Raw genomic sequence first — 26,492 nt, 5'->3', positions numbered from 1 at the left:
GCTAGCCTCGAACTCAGAGAGATCCGCTTGTCTCTGCCTCCTGAGTGCTGGGATTAAAGGCATGTGCCTCCAGTTCTCAGCTAAAAGTCTATTTTTATTCTTTGAGAATTTCATACTCTGTTGAGACAGTGTCTCGCCATTTGATCCTGGCTGACCTGGAAGAGCTTACTGTATAGATCATAGTGGTTTCAAAGTTTTGCTTCTGCACCCCCCTCACACCTGGGTATTAAAGGTCTGTGCCATAAAGCCTGGCCATACCTTGTACTTTGATATTTGATGATGTTTATTCCCTGTACCTTCTTTAAGTCCTTCTATATCTACTCCCATTTTCCTGCTTCTACCAACTTCATGACTTTGGGTTTCTTTATTATTATTTATTTTTGTTTTTTTTCCCATCAAGTCTACTTTGTACTGCCCATATACCTCTGAGTATGTATGGGGCGTTATATTCTTAAAACAAAATGTTTTTGGTTGTGAGCCTAGCCTTTAACGGCTGAGCCATCTCTCCAGCCCCTTAAAACAAAATGAAAGAAAACATATTTTTGGGTCAATTCTAGTCAGTTTTGGTAGAGATAGTATAAGTTGTAAATATAAAATTAGAAAATAATTACTCTAAGACCCAAAATAATTTTAGCATTTTTTTGTTTTTTTAGCTGGATCATAGATTTTGGCTGTTATTATAAGCTGGTAAAATATTTTACGTTTAATTGTTCAAGGTGATAGTATATTCTCCATTTGGTATTATCATTTCTACTGCTGGGTATGGTATCTCAAATCTTTAACTCAGTGGGAAGCAGAGGCAGGTGGAGCTGGGTGAGTTCAAGGTCAGCCTGATCTACATAGTTCCAGGCCAGCTGGGCCTACAGGGTGAGCCCCGCCTTAAAAAATCAAAATAAAAAACATATAAGCGCTCATTATTTATAAGTACTTCATGTGTGTGGTGGTGGGAGGCAGATATTCATATCAAGACTTACGGGTGGAGGTCAGAGGATAATTTCATAGAATCGTTGAATCCTGGGGATTGAGCTCAGGTTGTTAAAACTTTAAATCTGGGGGCTGGAGAGATGGGTACTGACTGCTCTTCCAGAGGATCCTGGTTCAATTCCCAGCACCCACATGGCAGCTTGCAACTGTCTGTAACTCCAGTTCCAGGGGATCTGACACCCTCACACAGACGTACATGCAGGCACAACAGCAGTACACATGAAATAAAACAAGTAAATAAAAAATTTAAATCTGAAAACGCTTGCGTTTGGTGGTTGTTTTAGTAACATTTGTGCAGTTGTACCCCTTTCTGGGTGTCTATACTAAGGAAAGACTATTGATTCATTATAATGTTAACAAATGGGGAGAGCAGTCCAGTAAGTTATGCAAGCAGAGAGTGGGCTCAGGGATCATTGAAAGGAGGAAAGAAAGGAAGAGTCAGACACATGTGGGGGTCAGTGGGGGTCAGTTGTGGAACACTGACTTCTGGGTGTGGGATGATGAGTACACCTTTTTTTAAAATGAAATTTTTAATTAAGACTTTTTGTTTGCGTGTGCATGTGTATGTCTGCCACAAGTGTGTGGGGGCCAGAAGAGGGCAACAGATCCCTTGGGGCTGGCGTATCAGGCAGTTAGGAGCTGCTTGAAACTGTCGGAAGTGGGTGCTGGGAACTGCACTTTTAACTGCTGAGCCATCTCTCCAGCCCTGTGGCTGGTGAACTCAAAGCAGTTGCAATTACTTTCACATGTGCTGTACAGGATTGGGCCTGTCAACATCCTGTCATGCGAAGGAAAGGGGCTCATGGGGCTCCACTGCTCCCTAAAGATTTCTCTGCAGTTAATGGGAAGGGAGAGACACGCTCACAGTTTTGTGGTCACCAGTAAGATGGTTCTGCTGTGTACAAGCTCACACGTGCTCCTGTAAGCACCCTAACGAGATTCAGTTGGTCACATACACAAAAGAGGACAAAGAAGCGGGCATGTTGGGAAGGGGTGAGGGGAACAAGAGAGGGAAAGGGTTATGTGAGTGTGAGCACGGTATGTATGAGAATGTCATGATGAGACCTGTTTAGTATAGTATGTTCTAGTAAACAGAATGAAGGATGTCCTGTAAAAGAACTAAATCTGTGTCAGGTTTTACATGTATTTTGATTGAAAAAATGGACATTCAAATAACTAAGAAAATAGTTTTTTTCCTGATTGTTTTATAATTTTATAGTAATTGAAAATATATATCTTTCCATGATCTTTTAGTAAAATCTTCATGTGCATGTTACACACACAAGTAGAGGCCAGAGGTTGATATGACATGTGTTTCTCTAGCCTTTTTTTCTCTTTCTTTTTCTTTCTTTCTTTCTTTTTTTTTTGGTTTTTACGACACAGGGTTTCTCTGTATTGTTTTGGAGGCTGTTGGTCCTTTTTTTTTTTTTCTTAAATAGTAAGTTTTTTGGTAATTCTTTTGGGGACAAACCTAGGAAGTAGAAAAATTACATATGTACTTATAAAAGGGTTGTTCATAAATTGATCTTATTTAACTACTTATGTTTTTCTAACAGTTAACTGGTAGATGTTAATGAAAACAGCCTTTTGAACTGAGACATTATGAACTGATTTTTTTTTTCTTTCCTTGAGACAGAGTCTCACTATGTAGCTCTGGCTGCCCTGGAACTCCCTATGTAGTAGACCAGGCTAACCTCAAACTCACAGAAAAACACCTGTCTCTTCCTCCCAAGTACTGAGTCTCATTATGTACAGCTTCATGAACTAAATTTTGATTTTTTTAATTTTAAGTGTATTTCAAGAAAACACTAGGTAAACATAATTTCAGCCAATCAGTATTTCCATTTTTCATGTATTTGTTTGTTTTTACATCCCAGCAGCAGTTTCCCTTCCTTTCCCCCATCAATTCTTCCTTCTCCATTTGTCTTCAGAAATGGGCAGGCCTTCCATAGACATTAACCAGCCATGGTATATCAAGTTGCAATGAGACTAGACAGTTCCTCTCATATTGAGGCTGGACAAGACAATCCAGTTGTTGCCCAAAAGCAGGCAACAGAGTCAGAGACAGCCTCTGCTCCCACTGCTTGGAGTCACACAAGAAGACCAGTTACACAGTGGTAACATATCAGTCCCTTGCAGGCTCCCTGGTTCAGTCTCTATGAGCTCAGGCTAGTTAATTCTGTGGGTTTCTTTGTGATGTCCTTGACCCCACTGGCTCCAACAGTCATTCCTCCCACACAGGATTCCCTGAGGTCCACCTAGTGTTTGACTGAATGTCTTTGTATTTGTTTCCATCAGTTTCTGGGTGAAGCCTCTCTGATGACTACTGGGCTAGGCACAAACACTGAGTATAGCAGAATGTCATTAGCAATCCTTTCATTGACTTTCAGTGTTTGGGTCTGTCCTAGGTCTCTGGGCTATCCTGCCTCTGGGTGCTAATCAGTATTTCTACTTTTGATGTTTATCTTCAGTTATTTAGAAAAATCTAGGAAATTACCTGTTCTAGTAAGATTAATCCCCCTTTTAGACTGATTTGGATTGGTAGGGTGATTTCCAGCACCTTTGAAATGTCCAACAGGTCATTTTCCATTCCAAAAGTTGAGTGTTTTGCTAAGTCAGACCAGGCTTGTTATTTAACACGGAGATTGTGTATAGTCAACACATTCTCTAGATGCCTTCTTCACAATACTGCTGGAAAATACCCAAGACTTCAGTATTTTCAAATAAAATGTTTTGTAGGCACCTCGGATAATAGACTCCATTTATGAAGCTTTACATGTGTGGTTCGTTATGTGCAAATGTTTGTGTGAAATGGTTCAGTGTAATTCACTGGATAAAATAGTGGCCAAAAGAACACACAAAGTAATGCAGGTATTTTAAATTGTGACGGTCAATGATTGAAAGATGAAACTTCTGTTTACATCAACAGCTTACTTTCTATTTCAAAGAAGGCACAGAGTAGCTTAACTGTGGCACAACTGACTAGGCACTGCTTTGTCAGAAAAGTACAGGCTATGCAGTTCCATTCTCCAAGTTCTCCTTAGGCCTCACACAGACGCCTTCAAGAAAGATCAGAAGCCAGGTGTGGTGGTGCATGCTTTTAATTCCAGCAGGTAGTTCGAGACCAGCCTGTCTACAGAGCAAATTCCAGGACAGCCAAGGCCGCACAGAGAAACCCTGTTTTGAAAAACCAAAAGCTAAAACAAAACATAAACCTTAAGATAATGCCCTTTTCCTTTAAATAAATAGATTCATGTTCACTACTTATGAATACTTTTTTACTTTATTTTCAATTTTTAATCCGGAATAGGCCAGTATGACCTGGTATGCTAGGCATGGTAACACTTAGTCCAGCATTCAGTAGGCTGCTTGGTGGATTATGAGTCTGAGTCAGCCTGGGCTGCTCAGTAAAGACTCTCAGAAAGCAAAAGCAAAATAAAGGCTGACCATGGACTTGACTGAGAGTTTGGGACTTTATGTATTTCACAATTCAGTTACAGTGAATGGTCTCAACAGAAGTAATTGCTTCTGCTATTGCTACAGTTAAAATCTAGACATATGGAGAAGTTATAAGAATATTACAGAATTCCTGTCTCACAGATTTCTCAAATAATATTTCATCCTCCTCCTTTAAAGGTACTTTAAAAATATTTACAAACAAATATTTATATACTTTATGAATTTGTGTGTCTGAGTGTATATATGTGTACAAGTGTGCAGTGCCCCTGGAGTCCTGAAGAGGGCATTAGGTCCCCTGGAATGAGTTATAGATGGTTATGAGCAGCCATGGTTGTGGGTGCCTGGAACTTCAGCAAGAGCCGCAGAGGCTCTTAGCTGCTGAGCCATTTCTCTAGTCCCGTGTCATTTTGTATTAGGGACTTGAACATCTACTGAAATTATGCATCTTTGGTATCCTGCACCCAGCTTCTTTGGATCCTAAGGATGTTAGAGCTTTGTCTTAGTTAAAGTAAATGATACTTTACAATAAATGAAATGATGCACCACTCGCAACATTACCATCCATTTTAGTTCATTCTGTTCTTTAGTATAACATGAATACTAACCCCCTTCCCCCTTTTTTCTTTTTGTTTTTTAGAGACAGAGTTTCTCAGTGTAGCCTAGCTGTCTTGGCACTATCTCTATAGACCACGCTAGCCTTGAGATCAGAGATCTGCCTGCCTCTGCCTCCCAAGTGCTGGGATTAAAGGTGTGAGCCACCACCCCCAGCTCAACATTCCCCATTTTTAACACTTGAAATAATTGGTGTGTATTTTAAAAACAGTTATATCTTAACTATTATGGATTTGTGTGTGTGTGTGTGTGTGTTATATACATACATGGTAGTTGTATTATAAGTCACATTTTTTTTTCTCTCCAGTGTTAGGTACCTAGGCAAGCATTCTAAGCACTGAGCTAAGACCCTGAACCTTAAGAGTCACATTTGTATTGTATTCTTAGTATTGTAGGAGTAAACTGTAGTACCCAGTCATGGCAGTAGAGTATTTCAGAATTCATTACTGTATGCAGCAGTGAATCGAGCATTATTCTATCTACTTCCTTGGAGGGCTTTGTGAGCATCTATCCAGGTAGGGCATGCGCCTGGAGAACTGCTGCTCTGTGGAATGTGCTTGTCTTTGGCTTTGCTGTCTAAAGCAACTGCCCTTTTTACCAGCATTTACAAATACTCTTGTTCTCTTTGGGTGCTGTTCTGCTGCCTTTTGGCAGTCTCATGGCTGTATAATGGCATATGACTGTGGGTTTTATATTTTCCTTATCAGTGAGGTTGTGATTTTTTTTTTTTTTGCTTTTTGTTTTTGTTTTTTGAGACAGGGTTCTGTGTGTGGCTTTGGAGCTTATCTTGGCACTCTCTCTGTAGACCAGGCTGGCTTTGAACTCACAGAGATCCGCCTGCCTCTGCCTCCTGAGTGCTGGGATTAAAGGCATGTGCCACCAACGCCCAGCTAAGGTTGCAATTTTTAAAAATTGTTTAATGTTCATTGGTATGAGGGTGTCAGATCCCCAGAAACTGGAGTTATAGATAGCTATGAGCTGCCATGTGAGTGCTGGGAATTGTACCCGAGTCCTGGAAGACCAGTCACTGCTCTTAACTGCTGAGCCATCTCTCTAGTGCCTGGAATTTTTTAAAAATGTGTTTTGGTTTGCATTTCCTTTTTGTGACTTACCTATCATATATCATTTGCCCGTATTTTCTGTTGAGTTTTGCCAACCACAGTATGACTAGATCTTGTTAGTAATGTGTATTGTAAATATCTTCTGTTGATGGCTTAATTTATTTCTAGTATCATTGGATGAATAAAAGTCATAATTTTTTTTTTTTGAGACAGGATTTCTCTGTGTATTACCCTTGGCTGTCCTGGAACTCACTTTGTAGACTAGGCTGGCTTCAAGCTCAGATCTACCTATTAAAGGCATTTTCAACCACACATAGCAAAGGTGTAAACTTTCATGAAGTAAAACATGTTTTATTTTGGATTTTGAGACAGGATTTTTCATATAGCCTAGGCTAGCCTGGATGGAACTAGCTAGGTAGCCAAGGATGACCTTAACTCTGTCCTGTTTTTACCTGTTGAGTACTGGGGTTTATAAATGTGTACCACCACACCCAGCTGTTTGGTTTTCCTTTGAAAGGTTGGTGATTAATTTGTTAAAATTGTATCATGCACTTTAAAGCGAAAGGGATAAAATATAAGTCTGTGTGGGCACTAGGTACACTTAAGCTTTGAGATAGTTAGAGACTCAGATTGCTTTTGGTCTTTCGTCTTAGAGTAGGAAGGTGGGAATATGTAAAATTTGTTTCAGTTCAGTTGTAGGAAATCCCGTGCTTTATTTGGAGATGACTGCATGTGAGTGAAGTGTAATGAAAGACAAATGTTATGAAAGTCAGGCTAAGCCACAGGTTCGAGGATTACACTGAGGGATCATGAACCAGAGACAGATAGTTTCTCCTCCCCTCATGAAGACCTTCTTTTTCAAGTTACAAGCCATCCTCACCTATATGGCGAGACTCTCTCAAAACCCAATCAGAGGTGACAGTGTCCTCTGCCCCCTCAACCTAAAACCAAAATAATCCAAAATAACATAACGTGCTCTTTCTAACTTGCTAACTTCCTTGTTTGGTTTTGTTTTTCTTTCTCTTGGCTGGTGTAGGGTGAGGGGATAACAACACTGAACTGAAATAGCTGGCCAGTTCTGTCTGTAGAAGACACAAAGTACTTATAGCATGGGGTATCAAGTAACTTTTCATTTTAAATTTGAGTCTCCTATATCCCAGCCTGGCCTTAGACTTCCTGAACTCTTGATTCTCCTGTCGCATTTCCCGAAGTGCTGAGATTATGGGCAGGTGCCACCACACCATTTTTTGAGGGGTGGGGTGGAGTGGGGGAGAGCTAACTTGATTATTTGAAAAATAGTACACAATTATAAATTTACAAATGAAAGCAAAATTAGCAAGACTTCAATTTCTTTGTCTATATAATGAGTTTCTTTGTGTGTCAACAACCATTTCCCAAATCACTCAGAGGCTTAATATTACAAATGCTCGGTCAATAGCTCAGCCTTATTACTAACTAGCTCTTATATTTTAAGTTAACCCATATTTCTTCTATACTTTGCCATGTGGCATGGTATCTTTTCTCAGTATGGCACAATCATCTTGCTTCTTTCTGCTTCTGCTAGAAACCTCTTAGACTCTGCCCTTCTTCCTCCCAGCATTCTCCTAGTCTGGTTCACTTGCCTAACTTTATTTTGTTCAACTATTGGCCAGTCAACTTCTTAATTAAACCAATCATAGTGATATAAATATTCACACTGTGTAAAGGAATATTGCACAACAGATGTCAGAAGTAGCAACAGTTTCTATAGGTTTTATTGTCATAAATGAAAGTTTAGGAACTTAAAACTGTTGTCGTTAGAACATTTTTCTTTTTGTTTGTTTTTGAGACAGGCTATCCTGGATCTTGCTATATAGACCTTTCTTGTCTCAAATCATAGGTCTGTCTTCTTCTGTTTCTAGAGTGCTGAGACTAAAGGCATTAGCCATCATGCCCACCTTATACTATTTTTTTTGTTACATTTATTATGTGTGTGTGGTGGGGGCATACTTGTGGAGGCCAGAGGACATCTAGTTCTCTGTTTCTATGTGGGTCCTGGGAATTGAACCCAGGTTATCAGGCTTGGTGGCTAGTTCCTTCACCCACTCATCCATCTTGCTGGCTCTCAAATGATAAAACTTTTAAAACTACACGTGTAACTCTGAGAACTAGGCCAAACTTTCTTGCTTCAGATAAGTGAGGTAGTAATAGAATTAGACTAGTATTAAAACATTTGATGTCCATTGTGGTTGTAGATAAGACGTTGATAGTGATGAATGTGATGTAACTCTCCTAGAGCGCTAGCTTTATTTACCACTTGAAAAGTTGAATTGAAAATTAGGTTGTGCAGCAGTGCTGTAACTTTAGCCCAAATAATAAGGCTTTTAAAAATCTTTATTTTAGACATTATAGTACTGTAGCCAGGCTGTTTTTATTGTTGCTGTCTTGCTTTAATTTTGAGGCAGGGTAGACTAGGCTGATTTGAGACTAAGAGATCTGCTTGCCATGTGCCATACACCCTGCCTGTTCTCACCTAACATTACCCATCTGTGTGGAAGGTACCAGGTTAAAGGTTATAGGACATTTACCTCATTAGGCAGCTTTAATGGACTGTTTGATTTCCTGTTGTGTCCTCTTTTCCTTTAGGGATAATAAGTTCATTTCTAAAAGCATCAATGAACCCACATCTACTTATTTTAATGTATTTGAAAGAGCTGATTTGTGAGTTTAGAAAAGGAACAGGATCATAATATCACTGTGAAGAATGAATCATTTCTTACCTGAGCTTTTTTCCAGTAGAGCAAAAAATATCCCTAAGACAATTTCCCTCAAGACAACTGTTTATATTACTAGCTTTAAAAATGTAGTTATAAAGTATGGGCATCATATTTAATTTATTATGTTTTAAGCCTTGATTACTATGGGGTACTATGCTAATGCTCTGAACTATCTTCTTAGGAGAAAAATGTCTCCTTGCCCCCCTTTGAGACTGTATTTCCTTATGTATCCCAGGCTGGCCCTGAACTCGTAGCAGTGCTCCTTCACCTCCACGCATTGGATTTCTAGGCCTGCTCATGACACCTAGCTAACTATTTTCAATCCGTTTTTTTGAAAGGCCTTTTTAGCCATTCATTTATCTTAGTATTTTAGACATTTCCACTACTGATCATGTTTTCTTTACTTTTTTTTTTAATGACAGAATCTCTCCGTGTAACCTTGACTGTCCTAGAACTCACTATGTAGACCAGCTTGGCCTCATACTCAATGTATTCTGAGTTCTGGGATTAAAGGTTTAATGTAACCATGTACTATGTCTGGCTTTAGTTATTTATGTTGTTTTTAAAATTTTTTTGTGTTTATGTCTGTGTGGTCTTACTTTTTTTTTTTTTTTTTGTGGTACTAGAGATTTAACCTAAGGCCTTCCACATGGTAGGTAAGTTCTCCATCACTTAGGTTCACCCCATGCCCTTTGTGGGTTCGTGCTCTTGTGTGGGTGGACATATGGATGGGTGTGGTAAGCATATGGAGGTCAGATGATGACCTAAGGTGTAATTCCTTATATCCTGGTCACCTTAAATTTTTTTTCAAGATTTTATTTGATTTTATTTGTGTGTGCATATGTGGGTGCATGTGAGTGCATGTGATGTGTGGGAATATGCATGCCATGGTGCCTGAACATCTACCTTTTTGTGGATTCTGTGTTTTGTTTTTTGAGACAGGTTTCTCTATGTATCCATGTTTGTCCTGGAGTTAGTTCTGTAGACCATGCTGACTTCCAACTCAACCTGCCTCTGCCTCTCAAGTGCTGGGAGTGCATCACCACGGCCTGTTTTTTCTTTTTTGTTTTTTGTTTTTGGTGGATTCTGGGTTTAAACTCAGGTAGCTTGGCTTGCATAGCAAGTGTTTTATTTGCTGAGGCATCTCACTGGCTTCTGCTGTTTTTGAGACAGCTTTTATTTATATTTAAGTGATTGTCTAGTTTGGCAGTGAGCTCCAGGGATCTGCCTCTCTCCACCTCCCCAGTGCTGGGATTACAAACATGTGCTACCATGTCTGTCTTCTTAAAACGTGACTTCTGGGAGTCAAACTCAGGTTGCAAGCATTTGCTATCTGCCCAGCCATTGATTGGCACGCGCGCGTGCATACACACACACACACACACATACACACACACATACACACACATACACACACATACACACACGCATACACACACACACACACACACACACACACACACACAGTGTGCCTGTGTTTAATTTTAAGATAGTGTTTCATTAAGTTGCCCATTGTGATCTTCTTGCCTCAGCCTCTTATGTGCCTGAAATTGTAGGCCTGATTGTATTGAAAAATATCTCTTTTTTTTGAGACAGGGTCTTTTGTAGCTCAGGCTGGCTTTGAATCTTTATATAACCAAGGTTAAAATTGACATGTATGTGCTATCACACAAGGTGTGGGTTTTTTTTTCTGATACAGGGTTTCTCTTTTTTTTAAATACTTTATTTAATTTTATTGTATGTATGTTGGTATAAAGGTGTAACATCCCCTGAACTGGAGCTACAGACAGTTGTGAGCTGCAATGTGGGTGCTTAGAATTGAACCTGGATCCTATGGAAGAACAGCCAGTGCTCTTAACCTCTGAGCCATCCCTCCAGCTCCCGAGACAGTTTCTCTGTGTAACAGCCCTAGCTGCCCTAGAACTAGCTCCGTAGACCAGTCTGGCCTTGAACTTCACCTCTCTCTGCCTCCTGAGTACTGGGATTTGGGCATGTGCCACCACCAGCTGGCCTAGGTGTATGGTTTTAAAAAATAATTTAATGAGTCTGGAGGCAGTGGTGCATGCCTTTAATTCTAGCACTTGAGAGGCAGGGCAGGTAGATCTCTGTCTGTGAGTTCAAAGTCAGCTTTGTCTACAGAGCCAGTTCCAGGACAGGCCAAGGCTACACAGTGAAACCCTGTGTTTAAAAAAAAATGATCTCTTTACTTTTCAGTATATGGCTTAATTAAAGGAACTGAGGAGAGCTCAGTAGTGATTTGTTGACGCTCCACTTATGAGTTTGCCTAGAGCTTAGTGTGAGGTGTAATGTTTTAACATTTTCATCAGTAACTCCAGTGAATGAAAAGATTTCTTGTCAAGCTCCTGATGACATCAGGCTATTGTAGCATCAGTTTAGGAGTGCTGATGAGCAACGAGAGTCCACTTCACACCCATTTGGATGACTGTTAGAAGCAAAGTGTTGATGAGGTTGTGCAGAAATCAGCTTAAGAAGTGGTTGGATTGCAACTGAACAGTTACTGACTTTAAAAAGTAAAAATGAAATAGCCTCATTACCCCGCAATTCCATTTCACAGTGTGTAAAGAATAAGAGATGTTTATTTGTGTATTCATGCTCTGGCAGCATTATTTGCAGCAGTAGAAGGTACAAGCAGTGGAGTGAGGTGCCTGATTTTGTTCTGGGATTAATTTGGTACATTTTTGTGTAACACTTTCCTCAAGATTGAAATATTTCCATCCTCCAGGAAGCTCCTTAAGCAGGAAGGTGAACAACTTGAAATAGCTTAGGGAAGTCCTTGAAACTGACCAGATTCACTAGGCCCCTCCCTGCCAGAGTAAGCAATAAAAGCTGAGAGTCCCTCTCAGACAAGGGGAATGAGCTGTAAGGAAGATCTGAGACCAGACCAGCTGCCGGTAAGAAACAGGAACCAGCTGACTTGTCTGGAAGAGGTTCAGACCAACCGAGGCATCTGGAAAGGATACTGTCCAACCTGTTGAGCTGCCTGCAGGCTGTGCTGTATGCTCCAGGTTCTCAGCTTTTGAGCTGTCATTTATGTTGGGGTGGGCTTGGGTGATGCAGCTGTCTGTGGGTCATTTCTGCTCCTGTAAGTAACCCCAATAAATGGCATTGGTTAACCAAGGTGGGCTTTGTTTGTATCCGTCCTTTGGTCTGTCATGGATTCCATATCTGGGCAGAGTTTTGTCACTCAACATACTTTGCCTCATATGACAACTTTTAATTGCATGTTTTATTTCCTGTTCTAGCCCCCAGCCCTATTTTTTTTTTTCCGAGATAGGGTTTATCTGTGTAGCCTTGGCTGTCCTAGAACTATCTCTATAAACCAGGCTGGCCTTAAACTCAGAAGAAATCATCCTGCCTCTGCTTCCCGAGTGCTGGGATTAAAGGCATGCACTATCACTGCCTAGCAAGCCTGTCTTTATTTAGAGACAATAAGTTCATTTTGAAAGCATCAGTGAACACACATATACTTATTTAATGTATTAGTTGATAGATGATTTCTTTCTTTTTCTTTTTTTTTGAGACAGGGTCTGGTTATGTAACTCTGGTTGTCATGGAACTCAATATGTAGACTAGGCTGGCCTTGAACTCACAGATATATGCCTTCCTGTTCATCCTGAGTGGAATCAATAGGCTATTAAGATTAAAGATGTAAGCCTTTAATCCCAGCACCATGGAGGGGCAGGAGTAGGCAGCTCTCTGTCAGTTCAAGTCAAACTTGGTGTACATAGCAAACAACAAAATAACACCACAGTAGAATCAGCTCTAGTGCCCATTGATGAATAAATGGATGAATAAAATGTTATATGTATATACATGAAATACCATTCAATATTACAAAGGAAGAACATTCAGTTGCGTGTTGCAACATAGATGAACCTTGACATTATTCTAAATCATAAAAAGGGAAATATGAGTCGACTTATAAGGTATATCTTGAAGTCAAATTCATAGAAAATAAGTAATGGTTGCCAGAGTCCCTGTTTCAGTTGCAAAGGAAGGTAGTGTTAGAAGGGAGGTGTAATTATATGGCATTGAGGATGTATTTAATGTTACTGAATAATAAACTTAAAAATGAGTCAGATGGTAAACTTTATATATAAAATATATACAGATATATAAAGCTGGTTTTTAAGAAGGAAGATGTTTCAAAACTGAAGGTTTGGACAAGTGGAAGGAAACTGAACGAGGAGACTTTAAGAAACTATTGACTCATTTGTTATTTAGTTAGCTCTATTACACATAAGGCATAGCTAAGTTGACAGAAAATATTTCAGAAATTTCATATTAGCTAATAAATTGAGGGTTAGTGAAGTATTTCTGTCTTGGATCCTGCTCTCCTTTTTTGTAGACCCAGTATTATACATAAGAAGAAACCAGTAGAGAATGTCTTACTAATAGTTTACAATGGTCAGATCTGTGTCTGTGGATGTTCATGTTGTATATGTTGGTGGTTGATTGTTATAGATGGTAGTGTTCAGTTAGGATTGCAAGTTTGCTATGGGATTAGGAAAGTAAAACCCATGTCTTTGTCCATTTAGTCTGTTACCACAAAATTCTGTAAAGAACAAAAACTTATTGCTCATTGTTCTGTAGGCTGGAGAGTCCCAAGATATGAGCAGATGCAGGGTTTGTTGAAGGCTTGCTCTCTGCTCCAAAGATAGGGTCTAAGCCGGGCGTTGGTGGCGCACGCCTTTAATCCCAGCACTCGGGAGGCAGAGGCAGGCGGATCTCTGTAAGTTCGAGGCCAGCCTGGTCTACAAGAGCTAGTTCCAGGACAGCCTCCAAAGCCACAGAGAAACCCTGTCTCGAAAAACCAAAAAAAAAAAAAAAAAAAACCAAAAAAAAAAAAAAAAAAGATAGGGTCTAGCTGTAACTCATATGGTAAGAAGCCCCGTGAGGCCCCATTCATGAAAGGGAACCCTTGTAGCCCAGTCAGCTCCCAGAGCCCCTTTTGTAGTTTTGATACAGGGTCTCACTGTGTAGCCCAGGCTGGCCTTGAACTCATGCTAGTCTCTGCTCCAGCCCCCCAGCTTCTAGGGGGTAGGGAGCATTTCAATGTACACATTTTGAGAGACCATAAACATTTAGAACAAAGTACCTGAAATGAGAGCTCTGGGTGTGGTTGTACACACCTGGAATTCTTCACATGGGACTAAGGCAGGAGGATTGCTGTGGGTTTTAGGCTAGCCTCAGCGACAAGCAAAAAGAACTGAAGTGAATAAGACTGAGAAGTAAAAGCTTAATAGTTGCTACATCAGGAGCCCCCACGATCAAAGAGGTAGTATTTCAAAACCTTATTCCTTGGTCTGCTGATAAGAGTAAGTGGCAAAGACATGAATAATATACCGCAGAGTGCATCATAGTTTATATAACAGAGAAAAATAATAAGGCATAGTGTTGTGTAAAAACTGTTTTGGGCTCCATGATGTTTAGTTGGGTATACAGCAATTAGTATTAAGTGATTTCATATTTGTCGTTTTTGATCTATGGGTATGTATTACATAGGTATTTTGAAAATTAGGAGTGTCATAGGACAGTTATCATTGAGGCTATGATTGGGTAGCCAAAAAATGCATAATATATGAGTTTGATATGTCTAGAAAGAGTTCTCAGTGTGGTTTTGTTTCATTAATTTAGCTGGGAATTTGATCCCAGCACTAGAGAGGTAGAATCAGATGGATCTCTCTGAATTTGTTGCCAGCCTGATCTAAATAGGGAGCTCCATGCCTGTCACAGTGGCATAAGACTGTCTTAAACTGTGGTGAATTAGTGCAGCTTTGGAATGCCTCTGGGTGAAGGTATAGGATAAATGCTGGGGACATTTTAAGTAAGCAGATGTACTTCTTAGGTTTAAATCCCAGAGTTTCAATTTGCAGTATTCTCTACTTACTGAATATCAAGTCTTCACCTGACTCTGAAGTTTGTCTCTGACTTTATACTAGGGCAACTTAGGACTCTGGTAGGTGGAACAGAAGAAACTTTTGAAGTTTCATCTCAGTTGTGGTATATTTATTTCTTTTTCTTTACATCATAGTTTTGAGACCTTGGGCCAATTCCTTGGTCCCTCTGAGTTTTGATTTTCTTTCTTGTTTTAATTGTTGTTTATTATTGGTGTGGACCTGCATTGTGTGTGTGTGGTGTGTGCACGCACACGCTCTCGTGCATGTGTGCCTGAAGACAATTTTGTGGAGTTGGTTTTCTCCACCTAACTCATGTAAGCTCTGGGAATTGAACTCAGCTTTGTGCCTTTACTCACTGGTCTTTAGTGATCTTAACAGCAAATTGGAAAGATACCAGCATCCTTAAGCCAAATATTACAAAGCATTTATTAATCAGTTGAATAATTATTCCCCCATCGGTTGTAGCCTTTTCTAAACATTATTTTTAGCTTTGTTTTTAATATTGTAAATACTGTATACTATGATGGTAATCCATTATTTCTGAGATAAAAACAATTGATAGTTGTATGTTGAAATAGGAGGTGGCACAGTTAATACAGCACAGCAAAAAATTAGGTTGAATAACTGGGTGGTGGTGGTGCACGCCTTTAATCCCAGCATTTGGTAGGCAGAGATAGGTGGATCTCTGAGTTCGAGGCCAGTCTGGTCTACAGAATGAGTTGCCAGGGCTGTTTCACAGAGAAACCCTGTCTCGAAAAACAAACAAACAAAAAGTTGAATGAAAGTAGTTTTTCTATGTGGTGTCTGTGGCATATGTACATGTGTATGGATGGGTGTGTATTTGTGTGTGTGTATGCATGTGTAGGTGAGAGGAGGCTGTAAGTATCCCGATCAATTGCTTTTCTCCTTACTCCTTGATGCAGGCTTGCAGTGTCAGCTAGATTGGCTGGCCAGCAAGTCTGTCTCTGTAGGCCCAGCTTTTTACACGAGTGTTTGGAAAGATCTCAGGTTCTCATGCTCTTACCCAATGAGTTATCTCTTCAGCTAAAAATATTTTGAAGTTAATAGAATCATCCAACATGTATTGAACATCAACTTTACACCCTAGACAGTTTTATTCCGATCTAGTGTGGAAGACATATGTATATACTGACTGTTACAGTACAAAGAGTCTAAAGGAGAAGAGTGGGGAGTGTGTTCTGAATGCCTAGCTCTTGGAGGGTTTGTGGTGAGTGTGTGTATCTCATGAGAGCATAAGCAAGAAAGCACTGACTTATTTTGGTCATATCCTAAGGGAGTTTGCAGTGTGCTCAGGGGTAGATGCAAAGAAGGATACAACTAGAGAGAACATGTGGGACTTTGTGTGCAAGGAAAGAACATGAATATTAAAGTCATGGTTTTATCAAAGGGTGACTTTCACTTGTGTTGCCTGTTGTTGTGTGATAGACTAAATAGTTGGTGTAATGTGTTTTGAGCTGTGGTACTGAGGATTTGTTTTGTGTGTTTTAAGTTTATATACATGGATTAGCAGTTCCTGGATTGTATATTGTATGAATTCTGAGATCATGAAGTAAGGTCATAAGGGAGAAAGTCAGCTGTGCCAGTAACATGTTAAATCCCCTTTTGTGTTTGTGTTACACTGGAGACAGATACTATTATAAAATCATTGTGCACTCATGACTGTGTAGATGGAGTAAGACCAAAATCCATAGAAAGTCATTTAGTGTCTAGGAACTTACGCAGCATGGAGGTAACTGGATAGAAAGATGTAAGTTGTTTTTGTAGTGTAATGTATGCTCTTTAAGATCAAAGGATATTATATTTGGCAAGTAGAATATAGGATCAGAGCTATTCATGAAAAGGATGACCCTTTTAAATTAATCCTTGTATATATGTAAATACTTAAAACACATAATTGTTTCTTCCAGATTATAAACTGTGTTGGCTGGTTCATGGTTTTGTGTGTGTGAGGTATATGCATGTATAAGAGTGCACACGTAGGGCCCAGAAGCATATGTCAGGTATCTCCCGGCACCCTCTACCATGTTCCTTTGAGACTGAACCTGGAGTCCCCTTTGCAGCAAGGCTGCAAGCCAGCATCCTCCTGCTTCTGTTCTCTTACTGTAGTGATAGCCATGCATGGGACCACACCCAGCTCTCCACGGGTGCTCGGCTCTGAACTCCCTTCCTTAATCTTTGCTGCAAGTGTTCCTAATCCTGAACTGCCCCTTTAGCTGATGGCTCATAAGTTATATTTTGATGAGAGAATATTTTATTTTTTGTCACACCTGTGCCACTTTTTTTTAAGGAGTTGTATTTTTGGGGGGGGGGTGGTTGGTACAGTTTCTACTGCATACCTGGTCAGTGTAGCTGTTCAGTAAGTATTTCCCTGATAACTGAAATCCTGAGAACTAATGTGAAAATACTGAAGATCTTATCTCCTCCTAAGGAAAAAAGTCTTAATGGAATTTTAAATTACCATTATTTTAGCATACTATGAATTTGACCCAAAAGTTTTCTTTCTACAGTTTAAAGTTGAAGAAAACCTGTTCTTTTGGTTAATATTTTCTTCCTTCTTCTGCAGGTATGGCCTCACAAGTCTTGGTCTACCCACCATATGTTTATCAAACTCAGTCAAGTGCCTTTTGTAGTGTGAAGAAACTCAAAGTAGAGCCAAGCAGTTGTGTTTTCCAGGAAAGAAATTATCCACAGACCTATGTGAATGGTAGAAACTTTGGAAACTCTCATCCTTCCACGAAGGGTAGTGCTTTTCAGACAAAGATACCATTTGCTAAACCTCGAGGACACAGCTTTTCATTGCAGGCAGGTGCCGTTGTTGTCAGAGACACTGCCGGTGCTACAAAGGTCATAGCAGCTCAAGCGCAGCAAGCTGGAGTGGAGGCACCTCGGACTGTGGTGTGGCGAAACAAGTTCCATTTCCTAGAAGGTCCCCAGCGATGTGGATTGAAGCGCAAGAGTGAGGAGTTGGATAATCACAGCGGCGCGATGCAGATTGTCGATGAACTGTCCATACTTCCTGCAATGTTGCAAACCAACATGGGAAATCCAGTGACAGTTGTGACAACTACCACAGGATCAAAACAGAACTGTACCAGCGGAGAAGGCGATTATCAGTTAGTACAGCATGAAGTGTTATGCTCTATGAAAAACACATATGAAGTCCTTGATTTTCTTGGTCGTGGCACTTTTGGCCAGGTTGTTAAATGCTGGAAGAGAGGGACAAATGAAATTGTAGCAATCAAAATTCTGAAGAACCACCCTTCTTATGCACGCCAAGGGCAGATAGAAGTGAGCATTTTAGCAAGGCTCAGTACTGAAAATGCTGATGAGAACAACTTTGTGCGGGCCTATGAGTGCTTCCAGCACCGTAACCACACCTGCCTGGTCTTTGAGATGCTGGAGCAAAACTTGTATGACTTCCTGAAGCAGAATAAATTCAGTCCCCTGCCCCTGAAGGTAATCCGGCCCGTTCTTCAGCAAGTGGCCACTGCACTGAAGAAGTTAAAAAGTCTTGGTTTAATTCATGCTGACCTCAAACCAGAGAATATTATGTTGGTGGATCCTGTTCGACAGCCATACAGGGTTAAAGTGATAGACTTTGGGTCAGCCAGTCATGTATCAAAGACTGTTTGCTCAACGTATCTGCAGTCTCGGTACTACAGGTAGGCTGCAACTGCTTTTTGGCTATTTAACAATGAGTTTCTGCTAAGTGAAATTTGGTATGTGTATGTGATGAGAGAAACTGCTTCGGTTAAATAAGGAAATCAATAAGATCTATTTAGTTTGAATTTTTAAAAAGACGTGAGAAATCAAGGCATAACATTGCTTCAGGGCTGGCTGATGGTGGTGCATACCTTTAATCCCAGCACTTGGGCGGCAGAGACTGGAGGATCTCTGTGAGTTTGAGGCCAGCCTTGTCTACAAAGCTACACAGACAATAGAAATCTCTGCTAGTTCCATGCCCCAACATGGTTATTTTTATTAGTAATAGAGATAGGAAAGAATGACATACAAGTAAGATGATAAATACAAATCTTTAAATATTGAAAAATGTTCAAAGTAGTTTTTATGTATTTCTTGGAGCCTTTCAGTGCTTTGGAAAGGTAATTTTAATTTTTAAAGTTTTGCGTTTTACATTTACTTATTTGTGTGTGTGTACAATGCCATGATACACATGTGCAAGTTCAAGGACAACTTGTGGGAGTCTGGTCTCTTCTGTCTACCATGTGAGTCCCTGGGATTGAACCCAGGTCATCAGGCTTGGTGGCGAATGCCTTTACCTACTGAGCCATCTCGATAATTCTGAGGAAGTAATTTAATAAAGACATAATCTCATATATTTAGAGAAATTATGAGCTTAGGCCATTATTCTGATTAATGACCATAAGATTCACATGTGTTTATATAGTTGCTATGTTTTCTATGTATATGCTATGAGTAATGTTATCTTAGTGTTGGTGCTGTGAGTCTGCAGAAGAAATTGAGGACAAAAACAATTACCATGCAGCTATTGACAGAGATCTACAGTGTCAAGATTAGTGTAATGCTAGCCTGAAGTACTGTAGTCTCAGAAGTTAGCTAATGTTTAATAAGGTTCAAAATAGCAAAAGTTCTTTTGTGAGTATGAAAATGTCTTTGAATTCGTAGTTTGAGTTCCCTATTCATAAATTGGGTAATAAGTAATTCACATTTCAGCATCAGCATGAGTGCTGAGAAGTTCTCTATAGCACAAGGATTGCCAGCACGATGGGGACAAATGCAGGAGTAGTACTGGCAGCTGGAGTGGTCCTCATAAGTTACTAAGTTGATGCAAATGCAGTTTATGGCCAGAGGTTGCTACAGCCTAGGGTTATAAACTTTGACCCAACAGGGGGGGTAGTTGTTTTTGGTATCGCATCTGCCTTTATACTACTTCTGGTTTTCCTGTTCAGTCTTTTGTAAACATGCTGTAAGACCTTGCACAAGGAGGCATTAGTTATCAGAAGAAATCCCATGTTTATGTAATTTAGTTATAATTAAATGTATTAATATAAGTTTAGGAATTGGAAATGTAGTCTGATTTATCCTTAGTATATTATAGATTGCATTATTTCTAGTATTAGACTTCTGAATATCATTCTTAAAACAGTTTAGATGTGGGATTTGGAGGTATACATTTTAAATTCAGTCTTGAGGAGGCAGAGGCAGGAGTGTCTCTCTGTTAGAGGCCAGCCCAGGCTACACAGTGAGACTGTCTCAGAACACACATATACACACACAATGAAAACATTTTTTCAATAACCAAAGGGTAATTTGCTGTTGCAGCAGGGTAGCAGATCTGACTTAGTTTCACATAATTAGATTTACTTGATTCTCTGTCCTCCTAACTACTCTTTTCTTTTTCTAGTTTATTGAAATGTATGATTCAATTTTACTAATTTTATTCCCCTGGAAAAATGATTTTGAAATTTTACTTAATTGTATGAAAAGAAAGAATAGTGCCTCTCCCTACTTATGCCCTTTGTACACCATAGACTGTGGGTTCAGAGCTTTTACTGGCCAGAGAGCATATTATATAAACTCTAGTTCCAGTTGCCTGGGCCCTGTGTTTAGTTCAATTGTTAGTAGATGACTTGATTATACCTGCATTATTTCCATGTCAGATTCTGTGCTGTGAGATGTCTAGCCTTCTTTCCATGACTGAAATGTGTGGGGTGAGAATAAACAACAGAAACATTAACCTTTTGTACTTGAGAATTTCTGTTGGTTTATTAAATGTTTCCAGAATCCTTTGAAAAGCAATATAGAATGCTAAATGGTTTGTGATCCAGTTCCAGCATTAGGCCTTTGCATAAATATTAGCCTCTGTGTTGAGAATGGAAGAAAATGACAAAATTGCTAAGTATGATTTCATTCTGTTTATTTATTAATTTTAGATTAATATTTACCTGGCTTTCAGATGCTATATAGCGCTAAGATTAGTCACAGGTTCTTTGTTTAGTGTTGAAAACTATGAAAATTGTATTCAGTAAACAAAAGCTCATGCTTATGTGTTAGATGATTTTGCCTTTGATAAAAACTCAAAGTGGGCTTGATGGCTGTTAGATTTAAGAGGTAGGGATAGGTAGTAAATACTAAGATAAACTAGCAAAAATGCTCCCAGCAGTGGTGGCGCACACCTTTAATCCCAGCACTCAGGAAGCAGAGGCAGGTGGATCTCTGTGAGTTCCAAGATCAGCCTGGTCTACAAGAGTTAGTTCCAGGAGTTCAAGATCAGCCTGGTCTACAAGAGCTAGTTCCAGGACAGCCTCCAAAGCCACAGAGAAACCCTGTCTCACCCCTCCCCCAAAAATATTAACAAGAATGCATTGTAGTTCTTAATAGGTACTGCTCTAATGTCTTATATATTTTTGCCTGAAAATGGCAGCTAGCTATTACTTATTTCAAAATTTACACATCATTTTTGGAACCCTACTGTTTCTGTCTTAGCTTATGACAAAATTACTTAGATACTGTGTGATTAATAGATGAAAGTATATAATAAATATTTTAAGGTAGGAACACTATAGGTATATCCTAGTTTCTAAGGTAAAGGATTGCATTTAGACACAGATTCATGTGTTACCCCTTTGAACTGTGCAACACAAATGTAGTAGGGATATCTTAAAATAGACAGGCGTAGTGGCCAGAGATTGTTGACTACTATAGATGGTGAGGCTGTCTAGCTCCTGCAGTGATGGAAGCCAGGAGTACATGCTAAGGGCATTGATTTGCTCAAGGTCAGCATGTTCTAAATTCAGCTGCCTGAGTGTGGTTTCTGTCAAGAACACGTAGGGCTTTTGAATGTGGAAATGTTTAGCTGCAGAAGGTGCTGTATTTATGAGGTGTGGTGGCAATATTCAGGTCATGAAGTTATTTTTTTCTTTTTTAAATATAGAATTTTAGCCTGTGGGTCTCAGCTACTTCAGAGTAGAGACAGGAAAGTGGACTATAAAGTAACCTGCTTAGCAAGTCTCTCTCTCTCTCTCTCTCTCTCTCTCTCTCTCTCTCTCTCTCTCTCTCTCTCTCTCTCTCTCTCTCTCTGTCTCTCTCTCTCTGTCTCTCTGTCTCTCTCTGTGTGTGTGTGTATGTTAATTGCCATTGAAGTAAAGCATGCTTTAGAGGAATGAGGGTGTAAATTAGTGACACCACTCACTTAGTTGTGGTTCTGTCCCACCTTGGGGGTAGGTTGGGAGGTTTATTGTTATTCTTGTGACAGTATAGAAAGATGGAATGATGAACACTTAGATATCAGTTCTTTAGGGCATACCCACATCTCATTTCTTCTTGGACCTAGAAATATCAAAGGTCAAGTTCCTATAACAAAATTTAGTCATATAGAAAGTCCCATAATGATTGATACTTTATATAGGTTACTATTTAATTAATTAATTAATCAATCAATTAATTTTGAGGCAGGCCTGGTAGTCTGCTTCTGCCTCTTGAGTGCTGGATGTGTGCCACCAAGCCTAGGTTACTTTAAAGTGGACTACCGTGCTTCTGTACTGTCTCATTTTTGTTTTCAGAGCACTTTTAACTATTCTACTTTGTTTCTCATCTCCTTCTCTCTTTGGAGGGCTGGGGAGTGGGAGGATAATGTCTTACTATTTAAGCATAGGATAGTTGGGAACTTACACTGTTGCCCAGGCTGGCCTTGAGCATAATTCATTGGAAGCATACAATTCCGTGGTTTTGATTATAGTCATAGTTCTATACTGATGAATCAATTTTCGAATGCTTATGTACCCTCCCAAGAACACCCACTTAGTCATTGTTATCCAACCTTCTCGTCTCCCTGCCCCATTTAACCTTTAGTCAAGGTTCATTATATTGTATTAGCAGTTCATTTGTTTTTACTGAATTTTAGATACACGGCATTATATGCTTGTGATCACGAATGGTTGGAGATCTAAAAAGATATATTATCAGTGAAAATAATATAGGAATAGAGTTTATAACATATTTAGTACCTGTAAAGTGGGATGCATTGTGCTGGGTGCATTGACTAGCACAAAGATAGCCCCAGCCTGATGTGGTCCAGCAAGATGGTTCAGCGGATCCTTGGCAGCCTGAGTTCAACCCCCTGAACCCATATAAAAAATGAAGGAGAAGAGACTCCTGAAAATTGTCATTTGACCTGCACATGCATGCCTACCCACATATCATATACACATAGCAACAGTAATAATTTATAGACATCCCTTGCATAGCTTTATGATTTTCAACATCAATTAACATCCGGATTACAGATTTGGTGAGCTTATTTCTTATTTATTTTTAAAAAAATTTTTATTTATGTATTATTAAGTATACAGTATTCTGCCTGCAAGCCAGAAGAGGGCACCAGATCTCATTACGGATGGTTGTGAGCCACTATGTGGTTGCTGGGAATTGAGCTCAGGACCTCTGGGAAGAGCCTCTGAGCCATCTCTCCAGCCCCTGGTGAGCTTATTTTTACCAATTTAAAAAATTAAAATTTGTGTTTGTGTTTGTGCATACACATATACGATACAGGGTACACAGTCAGAAGACAACTTTCAGGAGTTGGTTTTTACTTTTTATCATGTTGAGAACAGAGTCTTGTGTTGCTTCTCTTGTACTGCTAGCTGGCCCTGGAGCTTCCCAGCTATTCTCTCATCTGTACAAATCACAGTGTCCAGTGAAAGAAAGCCCCTTTAAACTTGCCCCAAGTCTGTGTGATACGATCTTAGCCTTCCTTAAGTGCTTGCTTTCTGGTACAAGATGTTCTGGCATGTCTTGTACTTGCTCCAGCCCTATGATTGGCTTTCTCAGTAGGTCGCTCTCTCTCTCGCTCTCTCTCACTCTCTCCTCTCTCTCGCTCTCTCACTCTCGCTCTGGAGACAGGGTTTCTCTGTGTAGCCCTGGCTGTCCTGGAACTCTCTTTGTAGACCAGGTTGGCCTCAAACTCACACCAGCCTCTGGAGTGCTGGCATTAAAGACATCTCCCACCACTGTCTGCCTAATTTCTTTATTTATTTGAGAGTGGTTATTTAGCAAACAAGATCTGTATGGTAATTAATGCAAATTTACTTATTGATATGAGAGTATCAGTGCTTTCTTAGGCCCTTTTCATGGTAAACTAGAAAATATATGGTGTATGTTTATGCTTTGCATTTCTACAGGTTTACACGCTCGTGTATCCAATTCTGACACCTTGAGTTTCTTTTTTTCTCCCTCCTTCCCTCCCTCCTTTCCTCCCTCCTTTCCTCCCTCCCTCCCTCCCTCCCTCCCTTTTTGTTTTTTGTTTTTTTGAGACAAGAGTATGTAATTCTGGCTGTCCTGGATCTCACTATGTAGATCACGCTGCTCTGGGATGCACAAAGATCTGCTTGTCCCTTGCCCTCCCTTCAGAATGCTGGGCTTAAAGGCATTACTATACCCAACTGTATATTTTAAAGCATAGGCATTATAAGCCGACAGACATATTTATATAAAAAAATCTATCAGGGATTTTCTACCCACATAGTGGGCAGATATTTTGAACAAAAATAGAATTCTGGCCAGCAAACAGATTCAGTGTTAGAACCTAGTGCATTATTTTTACCTTGCTTAGAGCACTGTTCGTGGAGTCTGTGCTGTGGAAAATATTTTAGACAGTGTATTATATGTAAGGGACTAAATGCCATAGAAAGAAGGAGAATGAATTGGCCATGTCTTAAATACTATCCTCAAAAGAGCATTAGAATTAATATACACATTTAGTATTAGATCTTTCTGTAGATGAGACAAAAGATATCCTTCTCATGTAATCTTTATCTCAGGTATGTTCATGTTTTATTACTCTCACATAATATTTTTATAAAATGATAGTTTGTGCATATAGTTCGAAAAATAAATCAGAACCAGAAGAAGTAAAATGAATAAAGAATGATAAGAAGAACCAGGACACCAAAACTCTGATTTTAGTTTTTATCATTGACTGATGTGCTTTCTGAATGAGTAAGCTACTTAACATTATGCTTCTACATAAACAGGTAAAGGGAACTTGTGACTTATAGGTGTGGATTAGTGTATAAAGCTTTAATGTGTAAATGTACAATGGTGCTATTTAGGCATATGACAAAAGCATTTTTTAAAGCTTCATCAAGTTTAATTCTGCACATGGCAGCTATAAAGTACAGAACAAACGTAATGTCTTGTAAGCTAGATTGATTAGTCATGTTCTGGCAGGCTTGGAAGGCTGTATGCTAAAACTGTTTGTACCTATTATAGTTACTCATAGGTTAAAAGAAGACTTTTATGATGACCTTTTATTCTAGTCAATAAAAGCTTTTGATTTCAAAGGCTGTATTTCCCTTGGGCTGCCTGTAGCACTGTTGGAAAGGCACATAGAGCCTCACGGTGTATATTGACAGTAGACTAGGATGAGGACTTAGGCTAGATGACAGCTTCTCCATACACCTGAGAACATGTATGTGTATTTATTTCTGTGTCTTCAGCATCTTCCTGTGGCTGGAATTTAGTACCCTGAAAGTTACTAATCTCAAGTGTGCTACCATGGAAGAGTGCCAGTTCTGTGCTGGTGAATAATTTAGGTATCAGCTGGTGAGGTGAGATTCTATTGCTGAGGAGACAGACTCCAAGACATTAAAAAGGAAAAAAAAATGTGTCTTTTGTGAGAAAGCACCGAGTCACAAAAATTGTATATATTTATCTAAAATTAAAATTATTTTACTTAATATTTTTAAATTATAAAACTTTTGTTTGTTGGTTTTTTTTGTTTACATTGTTTTGTTTTTTCGAGACAGGGTTTCTCTGAGTAGCCCTGGCTGTCCCAGAACTCATCTTGTAGACCAGGCTGGCCTTGAACTCGGAAAGTTTTTTAAAAGATTTTACTTTTAGAAATTCTGTATCTGTGTTGGGTTTATGCATGTGAACGCAGTGCTTGCCACATAGGCCAGAGGCATCAGATCTGGGAGGTGGTGTTTAGGAGGTTGTGAGCTAGCTGTCTGGCATGGGAGGTGGGACTGGGCTCAGGTCCTCTGCAAGAGCAGGAGGCCCTCTGAACTAACTGCTAAGCCGTCTCTAGCCACATGGCAATTTTTAAAAGCTGTTAAGAATGTAGCAAAATAGGAACATTTTTCTACCTTTACGTTGTGATTTTATTTTATAATTTTACAAAATGTGTTTGCCCTTTATTTAAAACAAACCTATTACATGGCTATAATTTTTAGATAAAGTCATACGAATCCTACATGTGTGAACCTGCATCTTTATAGGTATACATTCACAGTTTTTTCCATTTGCATAGACTGAAGCAACCACCCTTCCTCCCTTCCTCCCTTCCTCCCTTCCTCCCTTCCCGCCCTCCCGCCCTCCCGCCCTTCTTTTCTTGGGTTTCCCTGTAGCTTTGGAGCCTACCTGGAATTCACTGTATAGACCAGGCTGGCCTCTATTCAAAGCCACAGAGTTCCGCCTGCCTCTGTCTTTGGAGTGCTGGGATTAAAGGCGTGTGCTGCCACCTGGCCTACTTTCACTTTTTTATGAGGAAGATTGTTAGGGTAGTGGGCATGCACATTTTGCTGAAAGATACTATACCCCTTCCTAAATATTAAGCTGGTCCAGTGTGTTTAATTGTAAAATGAAAATGGCATTTTTGGACTAGGTTGTAGGTCAGTTTGTAGAGTACTTGCTTGGCA

General features: G+C 39.6%; 1 protein-coding gene across 8 annotated transcripts in view; it reads left to right on the top strand.

Moving 5' to 3' along the window:
- The window catches only part of Hipk3 (homeodomain interacting protein kinase 3), a 75,353-nt gene that overhangs the window by 8,485 nt on the left and 40,376 nt on the right, over positions 1-26,492 (top strand). For all 8 annotated transcript variants that reach the window (XM_013121415.3, XM_013121418.3, XM_013121421.3 and 5 more), the window contains one exon: positions 17,378-18,476. In XM_013121415.3, the coding sequence (XP_012976869.1) occupies positions 17,380-18,476 (1,097 nt within the window). In that variant the 5' untranslated portion in view covers positions 17,378-17,379. The remainder of the gene's footprint in view (positions 1-17,377; positions 18,477-26,492) is intronic.

This window comes from Mesocricetus auratus, unplaced genomic scaffold, assembly GCF_017639785.1.
Source record: "Mesocricetus auratus isolate SY011 unplaced genomic scaffold, BCM_Maur_2.0 Super-Scaffold_100004, whole genome shotgun sequence".
NCBI lineage: Eukaryota > Metazoa > Chordata > Mammalia > Rodentia > Cricetidae > Mesocricetus > Mesocricetus auratus.
The sequence above is the reverse complement of the archived record's forward strand: the minus strand, read 5'-3'. Positions and strand labels throughout refer to the sequence as shown.